This window comes from Giraffa tippelskirchi, chromosome X (assembly GCF_054371585.1).
Source record: "Giraffa tippelskirchi isolate mGirTip1 chromosome X, T2T-mGirTip1v1.2.pri, whole genome shotgun sequence".
In the NCBI taxonomy this organism is placed as follows: Eukaryota; Metazoa; Chordata; class Mammalia; order Artiodactyla; family Giraffidae; genus Giraffa; species Giraffa tippelskirchi.
In genome coordinates, this window is record NC_137289.1 from 34,960,387 (window position 1) to 34,977,810 (window position 17,424).

Here is a 17,424-nt window from a genome sequence, read left to right on the forward strand (position 1 = left end):
ACATATTGCTTTGGACGATCATTTGTACTACTGACTTATATTGTCATTTGACTTAAGTGGGCCCCTCTCGACTGGTCATAAGATCCCTATGGAAAATAGCCTAAGTTATTCTTCTTTGCAAGCCACACAGCATCTAGGAAAATACTGAACACATAATAAGCTCAGCATGTGGATGGTTAGATGGAGTGATTAAACAACGTCATTTACAAGGACAAGAGACTGCAAGGTTTGATAAAAAGTACACGGGGCTAGGAGTCAAAAGACCCATCAAGAGACATGCTCGGCTCTGATCTACTAACCAGCTGAATAGCCACTGGCAAATCACTGCCCTCAGGCCTCAGTGTCCTCATCTGTAAAAAAAAAAAATATCCCTAAAGATCCCTTTTAGCACTAACATTCCATACAGGAGTTTGGCACGTTCTAGAATCACATGGCATTTCATTCATTGCCACTAGAGGGCGAGCATAGGTCACAGAAATAATAGAAATTCCACACCCTTAAAAACACAAATATGAATACCTTTCTTCCCCCTCCATTCTAAGAATATCAATACAGGAAATTTAATTTTGTTAAAACTTTTACAAAGCTTCCCCAGTGGAAGAATAAAGCCAAGGATCTGAGTAGACAAGGCATTCACATATAGAGCAGAATTCTAGACATGACCCAAGATAAGGACTTGAAATTAGATGACTTACTGTACTTCTTAATGCTATAAGAATAAAAGCCACCATTTATCAGCTACCTGCCTGATTCTACCTTTCCAACAATCTGTTTTCTGTATGGCAAGCAGGATGATTCTTTAAAAACCAAAGTCACATTACATCACACTCCTTTGTTCACAGCTTCCCATCTCATCATAGCTTATGAAGCCCTACCGGACCAGTAACCCAGCTATCTGTTCCAATGGGGTGGCCTATCCTCCCATGTACCAGCCACACTGGAACCCCTCCTGTTTCTGGCACACACCAAGCAAGCTCCTTGGGGCCTCTGCACTTGCTGTTCCCAGCCCTCACCCAGAATTCCACACAGCTGGCACCCTCCTTTCCTTTAGGTCTCTTTACTGGAGAGCTCCTCGTTGACAATCTAAAAAAGAGATCCTTATCACTCCTTATTCCCCTTCCCTATATTTCGGTTTTCTTTATAGTACTTGTTATACCACCTGACATAAGATACACAGTTGACCCTCCATCTCCACATGTTTCACATCGGCAGATATGGAGAGCTGACTGCAAGGGATTTGAGCATCTCTGGACTTTGGTATCTAGGGAGGGTCCTGGAACCATGACTGCATATGTATATATTTATTCATTTATGTGTTTAGTCTCCATCTGTCTCCACAAAAAAAGTAAGCTCCTTGAAAATAGGGATATTGTCTGTTTTCTCCACTTATCCTCCCCATGTTTAGAATGAAGCCTGGCCCACAGGAGGTACTCGAGAAAAAAGTGTGGAATGAATACCACACAGCAGATGCCCTGTCTCACTGAGGCCTCACAACCACCGTACAAGTGGGTATTACTGTTATCTTTATGATACAGAAGAGGAAACAAAGGCATGGAGAAGTCAAGTAACTTGGTCAAGGTCAATCACAGAGCTAACAACTGACAGAGCAGGGGTACAAGCTCAGTTTGTGATTCCAGAACCCATACACGTGTTACCTCATTCACACTGCCTCTCTGAAAGAAATGAGTACTTTTGTTCATTTCATATATCATTCATTATTAACATATGTTGAAAGGGAAATTCTGTAGAGGACTTCATTTAAAATCAAAATTCCTCAGACTGGCCATGGCTGATCTACTGAAGGAACATCCAAGAGAAAAGCTACTGTCAGCTGGGTCTTATGACATGTGCTTTGTCCCACCATGTTAGGGAATAAATGGAGTCTTGGATTCTCAATACTTTTGACAAAATATGGTGTTTCTTATGACTCCTATGCACCATGCAGCAAATAGGTTCTCTCTTTATCAGCTGACCCTTTTGATACTCTTTCACCTACGGACCCAGGAACCATTTCACATTTTATTCCAAGTAAAAGTGACTCCATTTCTCCTGGCCTTTTTCTCCACAGCATTCTCTACCTTTACTGGGCTGTCAGCAAGATGAGAAAAGACCAGGAAAAATCAATCTATGGACCCGAAATAAACATTTTCATGAGATTTTTTTTTTTTAAAGTATGTTGTTGAATTCTGGCTAAAACATTTTCTTCCTAACACCACACTTCTGTTGTGTGCTTCTAAACAGCCACTTGATAGAAAAGGACATAGTAGAATGTGCTCTCTTGAGGAGTTGCAGCCAAAAGTATTTTCAAGTATTCATTTTTTTTTTTGCCCCCACATCAAAAATGTGGCAACCAAAAGACAAGAAAAACAAACCTTTCACAGAAAGCTGCTGTTCATTTACCTTTAAATATTTAATGAGCTCCCCGGGAACTTCTTTCGAGCCTGACTGAATCAGCTGGCAATGCTGGAAGAATTTGTGCACATGCAGATCCTGAAAACCAGATGGACACAGCCATATGAAATTTGATTCATTACCCACAAAACACAGGTTCTCCACTTCTACCACCCGTCCTCCCACCCGGAATCGTGCAAGCCTGTTTGCCCGGGTCTTCTAATGACCTGACTCAGAATCTACAGCTACCAACACAAGGTTCCTCCTTGAGTCCCCGAGTCCTCTCAACCCACACACAAAACAGTGAACCAGGCCCATTCAGCATGCATCTCAGTGCACCGGGGAGGCCACCATTTATGCCCAACTAGTCCAACATTTGTTTCCTTTTTTCAGTAGTGTCATCTCTGAAGTTGGGCCGCTTCTATATCTTAATGGAACAAGCAGGAAGGGAGTCACCTGACCCCGCAGCGGCCAGCATCCAACTGTCCTACGTGAAATCTACAGACACTGAATCTGTGGATAGCATAGACTGTCTCAGGAACCAGAATCAAGAAATTCCAGATGAATTGAGAAAGTAGAATTGACATATATACACAAGCATGTGTAAAACAGATAGCTAGCGGAAGCTGCCATATAGCACAGGGAGCTCAGCTCTGTGCTCTGTGATGACCTAGAGGGATGAGAGTTGGGGTGGGGGGGAGGCGCAGAGGGAGGTCCGGGGGGGGGGATATATGTATACATATAGCTGATTCAGGCTTCCCAAGTGGCGTCACTGCTAAAGAATCCATGTACAATGCAGAAGACGTGAGAGACTTGGGTTCAATCCCTGGGTTGGCAAGATCCCCTGGAGGAGGGCATGGCAACCCATTCCGGTATTCTTGCCTGGAGAATCCCATGGACAGAGGAGCCTGGTGGGCTACAGCCCATAGGGTCACAAAGAGTCGGACACAACTGAAGCAACTGAGAACGCGTGCATAGCTGATTCACAATGTGGTACAGCAGAAACTAACACAACAATGTAAAGAAATTATCCTCCAATTTTAACAAAAGGGATTAAAGAGAAAAAAAATGGAAATCCGATTTTGACCTGCTTCCTCTAATTATTATCTGTGGGACCTTGGGTAAATCTTTTAACCTGACTGAGCCCCTGTTTCTTTTCCTATAAGAGGATGGAATAGCCAAGGAAACCTGAGAGGGCTGCACCGAGGAGCGTGGACTTCACCTTCTCTATCCATGATTTTTCAAATGGTGCTTGAGGTGTCTCACAGATACTTGATTCTAATTTCAAGGATGCTGAGTCTAAGAGCAAACTGTAGTAGCTAACCCTGATCCACTGACTGCCAACTTCTGTGTTCAGCTCCAGTCTAACCATAAGAAAAACATCAGACAAATTCCAACAGAGGGGCATCCACAAAGTACCAGTAGTCCTGAAAACTGACAAGGTCACCCAAAACAACGAAACATTTGGAACTTGTCACCGCCAAGAGCCTAAGGGGATGTGACAACTAAAAGTAACATGTTATCCTGGATAGAATCCTGAAACTGAAAAGGAGTACTAATAGGTAAAAACTAAGGAAATCTGAATAAAGGCCAACTTCAGCTAATGATTATGCCTCAATACTGCTTCAAGAGTTGTAACAAGGGTGTCACACTCATGTTAAATGTTAACACTAGGGGAAACTTTGGGATAGGGGAGCCTGGTGGGCTGCCGTCTATGGGGTCGCAGAGTCGGACACGACTAAAGCGACTTAGCGGCAGCAGCAGCAGGGGAAACTTGGTATAGGGCATATGGGAGGTGGCTGCACTATCCTCATAATTTTTCTGTAAATCTAAAACAGCTCAAAAAAATAAAATACATGGTTTAAAAATGGTGATAATAGCCTCCATTTTTTTCAGTTTTGGAAGACTTAAAATCAGTCAATGGGAATAAAAGGATTTGGTAATTTGAGAAGAATTTAAAAATTTGAGCTATTATTAAGAATGGTGTTATTACTTATGAGAAAGTGTTTCAGGCCACAACTTCTCTAAGGCTGTAGAAATGAATATAATCTATTTTAATCAAGAAAAAACTCAAGTATTAAAATTGACAAAATTCAGGGACTTCCCTCACAGTCCAGTGGTTAAGACTCCTCACTTCCAAAGTAGGAGGCACGGGTTTGATCCCTGGCTAGGGAACTAAGGTGCCACATGCCACGTGGTGTGGCAAAAAAAAATTGACAAATTCATGGGATGCAACTTACTTGAGTGTAAATGGTAGACTCCAAGTGGCTTTTGATCTTCAACAAAGGCTTTGCACCATCTACCCACTTAATATCCACATTCGATTGCTGGGAACGGAAAACATACACGTGAGTTTTTGTACCACAGCAATGGACAGATGAGCAATATATGCATTTCAACATTTTTCTCAGAAACAAATGTGCTAGTTTCAGACATAGGGAATTACTGGAGAAAATAACCTGCCTTTAGAATAAATGTATCCTAAATCATTTTGAAGTTCCCATCCTTTGCAGGTGGATACTTTCCCTAATGACAATAAAAATGACTATATAAAGGAATTTTTTTATCATGCACAAAATCAGAGTCCCATTTTAAGTTACTGGAATCAACTGACATGAGGTTGCTTTGTCAAACTATGATAGAAACTTCCTAACACCCATTTTCCATACTTATCTTTGTTGTGGACCAGCATCAGCCCTCAAACCACACTGAGTAGCTATCAACCACACCAAACCATCCAATATACCAACAATATTCTATTTTTTTAACATTTCATCACATATGCAAAACTGAATCACTTTGCTGTACAGCAGAAATTAACATGACATTAAATCAACTATACTTCAATAACATTTTTTAAAAGGGAAAAATAACATTTCATCATGATTTCTTCAACAAATACAGATATTTTCCTACCCTTCTGGATTCTGCATCATTCAGATTCAAGTAGCCTGGGGGAAGACTGGCGGAAACCGGCAGCTGCTGCTCCAGTGTGATGATTCTACCATCCTTCAGTAAAGGTACCCAGGCAAAGCCAACTGCCAAGACAATAATCAACCATGAGAAATGAAGTCGCAGATGCAATTAGCTACACAAATGTCTGGTCACTGGGGAGCAGGGTAGGGCTGGTGATGCTGCCAGGGGTTTGTGTGTGAGAGTCCAGGTGTTGGGCATCCAAGCGCTGGGGGGAAAAAATGAGTTTGGATGGCTTCCTAATCCTAGCCTGGCCACTAACAGGTTATTCACGCTACCTCCTTGACTATAACAATGGGAACAATAACACCCAGCTCTTCTATAGAACAGAGTGATTGAAAGACCAAAGTGAGCTGATATACCAAAACACTTGAAAGCTTTTAAAGTGCATCTGTTTCATTATCTTGACATACTAGGGGAGCATTTTGGTAGACTTATTTTTTAAAAGATTCAGATGTCTCTTGTCTACCCTTACAGTCTCGTATCTGAGACTATAATCAGACAGCAATCACCATGTTGCAAAATTTCTTCCAGCAACCCTAGGGTAAGTAAAGGACTATGGAAAATGAAGGTCACAAGTCGGGGTTACGTTCTATATTTATACACAGCAGTATTTGGTTGGGCAGTTTTCCTGATTACAGAAGGAAGAGGGGTAGCAGGAGAATACAGCTACAGCACAGTACTTACAACTGGAGTCACCGAGAGATTTTCCTCCCCAGTCTCTACATTTCTTAACAGTTCTACCCCAAAGAGCCTCTTGGCTTCTTATTAGAAAACTCATCATATTCTAAGCTAAAAAACCAGAGCCATCTGTGTTGCTCAAGTCAAGCGGTGTCAGTATTTCCATTATAGAGATTACTCTGGACTTCAAGTGTTTATAACTTAGCTGTAAAAAGGCTTGCTCTGAACTGAGTTCTGGCATATGAGGGAGGGTGTTGGCTCGAGAGTCCTTTTGAAAGCCACTGCTTTCTGATGCTTTGAAATTCTTTGTGTGAGTGTGTGGGGGTGTGTGTGTGCGCACACACGTGTGCATGTGTTTACAGTGTGAACACAGAAGTCAACACAAATCTGGTTAGAATGTTTTCATTCACGTGTTTAATTTGGCAAAGCTTTAATTCTTAAAGAGACTGATACATTGCATTCTCCAAGTAGACTGAATGGCTTTCTCAGATGCCAAAACACGCCTGCAGGGCATCTTCACTAGTACAGCTTCAGAAATGCTTTACCCAGGGCTTTTCTTTTAGAAAAAGCAGAGGAAAGTAACAGGAGCAGAAGAACCATTCAAAAGGACTCTGTCAAAGTAGTTAAACTGAAAATTAGACAAATGACAAAAGGTTTCCAGTCCAGAAAGCAGGAAAAGGAACAGATATTTCTTGTTTTTCAGCGATATTTTTTCCTTACATAAATTTTTATTGACATATAATTCAGATGCCTTACAATTAATCTATTTAAAGTATACAATTCAATGGTTCTTAGTATATTCACAAAGCTCTATATCTATTGCCACTACCTAATTCCAGAACTTTTTCATCACCCCCAAAAGGAACTCCATACCCCTCAGAAGTCACGTTCTATTTCCCCTTCTTCCAGTCCTGGACAGCCACTGATCTACTTTCTGTCTCTATGGAATTGCTTGGGCAACATTTTTGCACTGCAAATCAATCAGAGCACGGCCAAGTGTGTCTCTCAGTCAAAACTAATCTAGAACTCTTGGAAGCTATAAAGGTACAATGTCAAGCACACACCATCTGCCTCAAAGGTGTGAAGCCACTTAAAGGATGGACAGTTAGAAGTGATGAGTGCTGGGGAGGAGTTTGGGATTAACAGATATACACTACTCTATATAAAATAGATTTTAAAAACTAGTACCTGCTGTATACAGCACAAGGAACTATGTCCAATACCCTGTAATAACCTATAATGGAAAAGAATCTGAAAAAGAACGGATATGTGTGTATATATACATATGTATGTATAACTGAGTCACTTTGCTGTACACCTGAAACATTATAAACCAATAATATTTCAAAAAACTTTAATATATATATTTTAAAAACTGATGAGTAGCAAGAGAATAACCACCTCATGCTCTACTGAGCATTTTGCCCACTTCTGTCTAGGATCTGCATAAGGCAACAGTTGTTTGTTTCCTCAGGAGGTACACTGTCACAGGTTCTCATTATTCTGCTAGATTTCTCCTCAACCTGCAAGGTCACTACCCTAAATGAACTGCAATTTCTATGGGGATCTAGAACATGACCACACTATCCACAAAGGGACTCTCCTAATATTTAGTACTGCTGCCTGCTGGGCATCACTCAGATGTGTCACTAACACTGCAAACTCAACATCAGTCAAAACCTACCATCTCTAGGCACAACTCTGCTACTTGGCAATACCTTCTTTCCAGTTTTGAAACTTCAGTGCTAACTTTGAATCATCTCTCTAGGGGCCAATCACTTGCCAGGCCCAGTATATTCCTCTGCAATTGTCTTTTTCTCCACCCTCACCACCTGCCCCCCACCCATCCACCATTACAGCCCCACTGTGGTCCCCTTCCTCTCCTGAACTCCTGAAATAGCCCCCTAACTAGTGTTTCTTCCTTCCTTCCTTCTTCCTGCTCCACCTCACCTCACCCACTGCTGCCTGATTGGATTTCCTGCAAAACAGCTCCTACTGGTGTTTATAACCCTCCATTATTTCCTATTGGTAACAGAACAAAATCAAACCCACAACCTGGTATTCAGGGCCTTCCACCATCTGACTCTTCCTTTTCAATCTGGCATCCTATGCTTGCCTCCCCAGTTCCCTGTGCTCCAGTGCTATGGAACTACTTGGGGTTCCCTGCCCAGACCCCTCAATACTTTGCCTCTGTACCGGCTATTCCTTCATCCTGGAATCCTCTACCTTCCTGTCATGACTGCATTGTCAAACTCTATCCCACCCTTCAAGGCCTTACCCAAACACCATCTCCTCCTGGAAGCCTTCCCTAACTCCCAGCCACTTGTCCTCCCACCAGTTGAACTGAATAATTTTATGCGATGTCAGAGAATAACTTGCTCTTCTCAGATATCACATAGCACCATTTTATTGGTAACTACTACTTTCTATCTTGTGTTATAAATGTCTACATAGATCTTGTTTCCCCCACTGGACCATGTGCGCACTGAAGATGAGATCAATGTTCGATGCTCTACTGTCTTCTCCATATTACCTACTACAATATCTAGTACATGATAGATATGCAGACATATTTGCCGAGTGAATAAACAAATTTAAGATGGGTCTAGGCTAATGACATGGAAGCAGCCTGAATGCCCATCAACAGAGGAATGGATAAAGAAGATGTGGCACATATATACGATGAAATATTACTCAGCCATAAAAAGGAATGAAGTTGTGCCATGTGCAGAGACATGGACAGACCTAGAAGCTGTCATACAGAGTGAACTAGGTCAAAAAGAGGAAAACAAATATCACATATTAATGCATATGTGTGGGATCTAGAAAAATGGTACAGATGAACCTATTTGCAAAGCAGAAATAGAGACACAGATGTATAGAACAAACAAATGGACACCAAAGGTGGGAGGGGGTGATGGGAAGAATTGGAAGATTGGGATTGACATATATATATATACTACCTTGTATAAAATGGATTAACTAATGAAAATAGACTATATAGTACAGGAATCTCTATTCAATGCTCTGTGATGACAAAGAGGGGATATATGTATACACATAGCTGATTCAATTTGCTGTACAATAGAAACTAACGTAACATTGTAAAGCAACTAAACTCCACTAAAAACGTTTAAAAAAAAGGAAGAAAGAAAGAAAAAGATTGGCACAGGCTAACTTGGATTTGAATCCCAAAGCATGCTGACACTGACATAGAAGATGTGGCATGGGCCACGTCCATAGGACCTGTCATATTCTCCCAAGGATGCTTCCCATTGGTCTATCTAAAGCCTTGAGGAATGAGACCACAACTGGGGCTTCCCTATCAATGCTTATCCAAGTTTGTTAAATCTATCCTCTTCTCACTAAAATTCCAGTCTCCCTCAGGTTCAAAAATGCCCATGGCTCTGGGCTTACTTTCCTCTTCTCAATGAATAGAGCTGGAAGATTCTGCTTGCTGGGCCATTCCATACAAAAGAAATAACAAAAATATAGCATCACAATATGGGTTTCTCTTGGAGAAGAGCAATATTACTTTATGTTGCCTACAGTAGTCTAAGCACACTGGCAAGCATTTGGACATGACGTTGAGTAGAAATGATGATAAAATGAACGTGTGATTCATATTTTAGCAAGGAAATTTTAACTCAGAAATGCACTTTTTGGTAAGGGGAAGTGGTCTGTAGGTCGATGAAAAGGTTATATCCTAAGACAACTCCCTTTCAAATAGCTCTAGAGAGAGACGTTTAAAGAATGCACGGATATATGTATACCTATAGCTGATTTACACTGTTGTACAGCAGAAATTAACACAACATTGTAAAGCAACTATACTCTAATTTTTTTTTTAATTTTAAAAGATACACACTTACAGATAGATCAGATAGACATAGATATAAATATAGATAGATACGTAGATAGATAGAAAGGATTATAAACAAGGACTTGTGGACAGCACAGGCAATTCTACTCAACACTCTGTCTTAAGCCATAAGGGAAGAAAATCCAAAAAAGAATAGATGCATATACATGTACAAGTGAATCAAGTTGCTGTACACCTCAAATTGTAAATCAACATTGTAAATCAACTATTCTCCAATAAAGAACACACGTACCTGGAGTTTCAACTGTGTCCTGCTTTTTGGTTGTTCCCTTTGTGTTAATTTCACAACTCACGTGATAAAAAGTGAAAAGCAAATGATGTTTCTGATGCAGGTGAATGGGAAGCTCAATTTTTATCTGAAATGAAAGCAAAATTATACAGAGCATGTTGTTTTTCATCGTCAAGTGGGACTGTCAGACCTTTAGCTCTGTTTCATTATACTTTTACAATGACATAATTTTCTAAATCACAGGTCAAGTGGTCAAATAATAGATATCATTTAAATATATTCCAAATGCCTTTTTGGTAAAGTTTCAGTTTGACAATAATATTCTCTTGGGTTGTGAGGGCTGATTTATTACTCTTCCTAGAGAGTCCAGTGGATTCTCCTGGATTCAACTTTGCAGCAGGATTTTCTGAAACACTGGATCAAAACCACATCCTTAAAGCCCAGGGATACTATGTAACTCAATCTGAGTCAGTGAATCCAATCCTTCTACAATGTGCACTGAATTTGAAAACATGCCTTTTTTTCTTTTCAAAATCATTGCCCTCCTCTGTGTGAAAAAAAAAAAAAATTAAGCCTTTACGAATAAATGAGCAAAAAGTCACTGAGGTATTATGGAATCCATAAATTACAGTTGTATAAATTTATTTAGAGCAAAAACACAGCTTTACTCTTGAATAAATAAAAAGTATCATCATGACACATGAATCTCATGCTAAAAATTACTACTTTAATACAATCACCTCAACTAATTTGCCAATCAGAACCCAAGTGAATGTTTGTAATGTCTCCTGGGAAGGATGTGGGAGACAGATCACAGATTTAATTGATTTAACGCACATGCGTGGACCTGCCCAGGAACCCATGCAAACATACACGCTCACAATCACTTTCCTGGCTAATACATAGTGAATGTTTGAAAAGTCCATTCTGGCTTCCTAACAAGGATTACTACATGAACAAGCTTTCTCTAATGACTGGCACTGGTTATAGAGAGGAATATATTAAACAGCTTGGTGATGGGACATCTGGCCTAATTATCATTCACACAAGACATGGCTTTGGTGTGATAACTGATTTCTGTCGTAGGTATATTTCACCACAGAATATGCCTATTCACAGTATCCAGACCATCTGGGTATCTAATGCTCTGCTGCACATAAATATGGACACACTCCCTCCCTGGGTGGCAAAAACACATTCCCTGCAAAGGTTGGGGCACTGGACTGAGCAGGAATGAGCGAGTCCCGGGCTGGGGTTTCAGGGGTCCATATTACAGCAGCTGGGCCTGGGGAACCGGGGACAGCAGGGTGGGGGGATGGTTTCTGACCAAGCCAGGGATGGACACGCGGAGCCTGAGAAGCAGAAAAAGCAGAGCTCCTGGCCTGGGATGCACACCCAGGTTCCATGGAGACACATGGTTATCAAAGGCAGCCTGCAGATTTGGATAAGCTGGCTATGCACAGGCTAGAAGAGGTTTTGACAGAGACACTTGGAGAGACGCTGGGAAGGACACAGACACGCAGAGATAGAGAAGTGGGAGGAAAGAGAGCCAGGGACAGAATCAGGCAACCTGACTGAGGACAGGCGCTCAGAGGCCGGGAGATGGCCTCTGTCTACACTGCGCTGAGGCATTCGGTGCAGCCGATGGGATTCTGGGGGCCCAGCCACACCGCTGTGTCTCTCAGAGCAGTTCACTTACAGACAGGCTGCACCCTCCCATGCAGAACCACAGGAGGTAAGAGCTAGGAGGGCCTTCAGAAAACCCCTTCCAAATGTCTTATTTTAAACTCTGGAAATTGGAGACTCAGGGAGGGGGAGTGACTTGCTCAAGGTCATGGAGCCAGCTGATGTCCCAGTGTGGGCTAGAAGTCCCGTTCCAGTCTGGTGTCTGTTTCCCACGTTCTCTCACGTCAGAGCCCCCTCCATTTGTGGGCCCAGCCTCCACTGTCACCAAAGGGCACCAAGCAGGCCGTGGCCGTTCGTTCTGATGTGACATTTTCTATTTTCATGGGACTAACCATTCAGGGATTGAAGGTGCAGATGCCAGACTGGAAATGATTCAAACCGAAAAGAAACAACCACCACAGTGTTTCCTCAATGAGAAAATAACGTATTTTACCTCATCATAGAACTCTGGATTTTGGTTGTGATGCGAGACAACAGCATAAGCGTTTGTGGTAAAGACAGACCCTGCAGGTTTTCCATAGATACACTGCAAAAGAAGGAAACAGAGTCACCACTCTCCATGCTGCTCTTTAAACAGGAAGCAAGGGAACCACATACAGTTACAGGCATCTGTGAGCACAGGGTCATGGCCAAGCCCACCCGGCTCTCACTGTGAGCCTGTAAATTCCAAATCATTTCCAGTCACTCCAGACACCCCCAGACATCGCCTAACTTGGCTCCATGGATGCTGCTGTATTTCCTGCCACCAAAGAAATATAATTTCAACCTAGCTGACAGGAAGAGGCTGAACACTTCTAATCATCTGGAAGGGAAACACTCTCCTGCCAGGCCTGGCAAGCTTACTTCTCTCATGCTATTTGCACTTCTTAATATGAGAAGCTCCTCCTCGGTCGGTCAGCAACATGTGCTGAATGCTCATTGTGCAGTCGGCCAGGTAAGGAGTTTTAACAGAACCAACAGCAGATCCATTCCTACCCTCGAGGAATTAGAAAATGAACGGCCATTAGGCCCACACGGGCTTACTGTTCTCTCACTTTATGAGCCACACTTTCAGAGTCAGCAGCTTGCTGCTGTACCAATAAAATGAATGGAAGGCTTTCTACGGTTCAGTGGAAGGATCAGATTTCATTTCTAGTGGGAATTTTTCACTTCCATAGACCTAATACGTTCAAGGATGAATATGGAGTCGACAAGTCAGGCACCTAATGGCCTCACTCAGGTACTTCAGAGCCAGCCTCCAGGCCAGCTAAGAAATGAAACTGACACTCACCTGCTCTCTTGAAATATGGTTAATGAAGGCAATTTGCAGGAACTGCAGAGAGGTAACCTAAGAGTCCATAAGTATACAAAAGGATAGTGCACGGGGATGAAGAAAAAACTATTCTCAGCTCCACTGAAGGAAGAATCAGAGAACCTACACCTCATTTGAGCCAGCTAATCCTTATTTTGACTTAGGTTTCTCTGTGAAAAAAATCTCTTCTCAAGGATAAGAGCTATTAAACATTCAATGACTTAATCGGGGATATTCCAACCTCTTTTCCTAAGTGGAAGACTCACTATCCATCTGTCTGATACAGGCTCAAGCTAGAGATGTGGGGAGCCAGATAAACACTTTGTGATGGCTAGATGTTCGGACTTCTCTCTCAGCCCTCTGATTCCTGGGCTAAAGAGCCAAAAGTAAAAGGTGACTATAAAGAGTGAAACTGTAAGGGCACCGTGAACTGACAGGTATTTTAAGGATCGCAATATCAGATACTGAGATGCTTTCCTAGATCACTCATTCAAGTATGGAGGCACCATTTGGCCAGCCACAGACTCGAAGTCATATCTCAGCTCAAAGCAGTCATGCTGTGCTACTGTCAGCTTGAAGCCCGTTCAGGTTTCAAGCAGAAAGGAGTTTAAACTCCCCTGATGGTACCACTATAGGCTGTCAGGAGAAAATGACCTTGTGATTGGGCATTGAAGCAAGGCAAAATCCAAGTGAAGCAAAGGCAAAAATTCTGGCATATGCAGCTTACCCTTTTTTAAAGCTATATATACGCTCCTAACACATTGTGTCATTTCTTAATATTTAACTCAATCTTACTGGTAATGTTTAAGAGTAGAAAAGGCAATATTACATTTGTCACTTTACTACATTTTCTTTGACATTTAAGCACATGAAACAGCATATGAAACTACCTAGTACCAAAATGTCTGTCTCTATGAAAAATGCATGTTTATCAATATCACAAACAAACCTTTAGAGCGCTAGCATCACTTTCATCCGAATCCCGGAATTCCACACAGACGGCAATGTTCCTTGCCTAAAAACGATTCATCATTCAAAATGAGTCGCAAAAAGAGAAGACTATAAACAAGTGTAACACCCCAAAATGTATAGTTTACCCTGTTTACCTTGGCAAATGTTTTCTGGCTATCGTATTTTAATTGCAAGGGATATACATATAGATGGTTTTTGTAAATGGTAAATGGGTAACAGTATTTTGTCATTTCTGGAACAAACTCTTCAACTTCCACAGTAATATTTTGACAATTCTTTTCAAAGGGCTTCAGGGGGACATATGAAGAAGTAATACAATCTATAGCAGAAAAAAAACAGGCAAAGATGCAACAATTGTTAACACATCCCTGCATTTATAAAAAAAAATATACCTGGATTGTATTCTCAAAAGAGCAGTTTAACAAACAGAATTCTTAGTGATTGACAAAAACTCATACAGCCACTTCAAGAACCCAGAAGAACAAGTAGGAGTAAGTAGACTGATGCTGATTTTAGTGAAACCCTTCAAACCAGATGCAGATTGCTATTTCATTCTCAACGTAGACTGATTTGCCAAATATAACACATCATAATTTTGACAATTTTAAACTCTGTGAAGAAATCCATTACATTTTTCCTCCTGCGACTGCAATTTAGCTTTTCACTGCAATTTTTTTATTGGTATCAAGGAAGTAACAGTAAATTTATGCCAATTAGCTCATGGCTAGTCCCTCTTAAAAAGTTAACTTGGTACAGGTGCAAATTTTCACTTAAGGGATAATGGCAGCCTTCTGAAACTACAGATCTTATGATGTGTTACCAGTAATAAATTCAATCCTCCTGAATGTGGAAAATGCAAAGCCTTAGAGAAGTATAGCAGCACATGTTATTGAGGTAGCCACTTGCAGTAAAGGTTATTCATACACTTAAAGAGGCTCTAAGACTGCTGATCCTTGCTGAAGAGTGATACTGATGGAGACGAAATATGCAGAAGAGTCAGATCTGAGGACATAATATTTTTCATTGGGTTTGGTTTTCTATGATAGCAATACTTACAATAGAATATGTGGAGGAACATAGTAAAGGTCCACAGATAAAAGTCATCATTTCACTACCCAGAGTTAACTACTGCTAATATTTTGGCATATTTTCTTGTAGTCTTCTTCCTATGCATGTCTCATCTAACAAACACAAAAATCTCACTGTATAGAGAACTTTATCCTAGTTTTTGGTATTTTATCTGATATCTTATTTCATGAACTCTTTGTAAACATCATTTTGCAGAGCTGCATAAAAATTTCATGGTATCAGGATCCCATAACTGAACTGAACCACACATGAACTGAACCATGACTGGACCATACTGACAGTGTCGTACTCTTTGGTTGCTTTTAATCCCCTCTGTAATATAGACAACACTGCAAAAAAAATATTTTTATGCATAAACTCCTGTCTACACTTCAAGTTATTTCTTTAGGAAAAAATAATTCATTGAACTCTTAAGATGTTTTAACATGCCAACTGCCACTCTCCTACTTACAATCCTTTTGTGACTTCTCATTGTACTTGGGATGAAATTCAGTTTTTAAGGAGTTACCATGGTTTTCTCAATACTCTGTATGATGTGATTCTTCCTGCTTCTCCTACTTCATTTCCTATCTCCCGTGTTCGCATCACACACTAGACTAGAGCCTCATTGGTTCCCTTTGCGTCCATACAAACCAAGCTAGCACCTCAAGATCTTTACATGTGACACCCTCAGAGTGGAATGTACAGTCCCAATCATTTCATGCTGGCTGGGCCACATGGTGAGCCTTCCTAAGCCACCCTTTTTGAAAGTAGCCCACCCAATCAGAGACAGAAATTATTCATTTGCTTTCTTGTTTAAATGTCTGTCACTCCTTCTAGAGTGTAATCTCCATACTTTCAAAGCACCTAGTAAGTATTCAATAAAGTTTATCAATAAATGCTTATTTGGTGAATAAATGGATAGATAGAATGTCAGAATTAGAATGCCTTAGTTACAGACATTCATGGACGTCTCTTGCCAAACTGTACTCCTACTTGTGATGGGTGACGGTGCCTGGCCAAAACTAAGCCAGCATGAGACACTTAGAGTTCATTTTTTGCAAACTTGATAGATGAACAAAAACACCACAATGCTGAAATATTTACATTTGTGTTACTGGCATAATTACGGAGACTGGATGTTTTCTAATTATTTAACAGTCATTTTATTTCCTGCAAATTGTCTTTTATATCTTCTGTCCATTTTTCTCCTGGGATCACAGATTCTTGTCTTTAGACAAGAAAAGAAATTCTCCTTTTGGATCCCTTCACAGATGAAATTCAGCCAAGGCAAAAGGAACAGAAACTGACTGGAACACACTCACATCATATATTATACATGAAACAACATCTGATAAAAATCAACTTAATTTACTTCCTAATCTCTAACTAATCACCATGTGTCCTGGGTTGAATAGTGTCCCACCAAAATTCATGTCCACTGGAAACTCAGAATGTGACCTTATTTGGAAACAGGGCCTTGGCAGATGTACTTAGTTAAGATGAGATCATAACAGATTAAGGTGGGCCTTAAATCCAATGACTGGTGCTCTTAGTAGAAGACCATATGAGGACAGAGGCAGAGACCAGAATGATGCAGCTATAAGCCAAAGGATGCCCAGGCTAGCCAACAGCCACTAGAAGCTAGGAAGAAGAGATTCTTCCTCAGAGTACTGAGAGGGAGCGTGGCCATGCCGACACCTTGATTTTGACTTCCAGCCTCTAGAACCACAAGAGAGTAAATTCGTTGTTTTAAGCCACCCAGTTTGTAATACTTTCTTACAGAAGCCCTAGGAAACAAATACACCATGTAAATTTCAAGAAAAACATTAGGAAGATAAAACACCTGAACTTCAGGGACTTCCCTGGTGGTAGTTCAGTGCACTCAATGCAGGGGGCCCAGGTTCGATCCCTAGTCAGGGAACTAGATCCCACATGCCACAACTAAGAGGTCACATGCCACAACTAAGACCTGGCACAGTGAAATAAATAAACATTAAAAAAATAAAAACCCTGAGATTCAAACGTAGCCTTTTAGATTTATTTGCAATATGTAAGTTCTTACTTGAAAAATCCACCGGAACACATTCTACTGTGATGTTTAGCTGCCCAGGAATAATCTGCAATTTGGTCTTCTCTGGCCTAGATGTAAAATAAGAATATTTTATATTTAAAAAATATGATTACTAAGTGCACTGGTTACCATTTATTCAAGCTTCCAAATGCTTCCAAATCCAAATGCTCCAATAT

The 17,424-nt window shown here is 40.9% G+C and overlaps 1 protein-coding gene across 2 annotated transcripts in view; it reads right to left on the minus strand.

The window, feature by feature from the left end:
• Positions 1-17,424, minus strand: part of LOC145536040 (dedicator of cytokinesis protein 11) — a 201,815-nt gene that overhangs the window by 88,337 nt on the left and 96,054 nt on the right. For both annotated transcript variants that reach the window (XM_081564420.1, XM_081564421.1), the window contains exons 16-23: positions 17,240-17,316; positions 14,241-14,425; positions 14,084-14,149; positions 12,277-12,369; positions 10,161-10,284; positions 5,308-5,429; positions 4,632-4,718; positions 2,401-2,490 (exon numbers count right to left, since the gene is read on the minus strand). In XM_081564420.1, the coding sequence (XP_081420546.1) occupies positions 2,401-2,490; positions 4,632-4,718; positions 5,308-5,429; positions 10,161-10,284; positions 12,277-12,369; positions 14,084-14,149; positions 14,241-14,425; positions 17,240-17,316 (844 nt within the window). The remainder of the gene's footprint in view (positions 1-2,400; positions 2,491-4,631; positions 4,719-5,307; positions 5,430-10,160; positions 10,285-12,276; positions 12,370-14,083; positions 14,150-14,240; positions 14,426-17,239; positions 17,317-17,424) is intronic.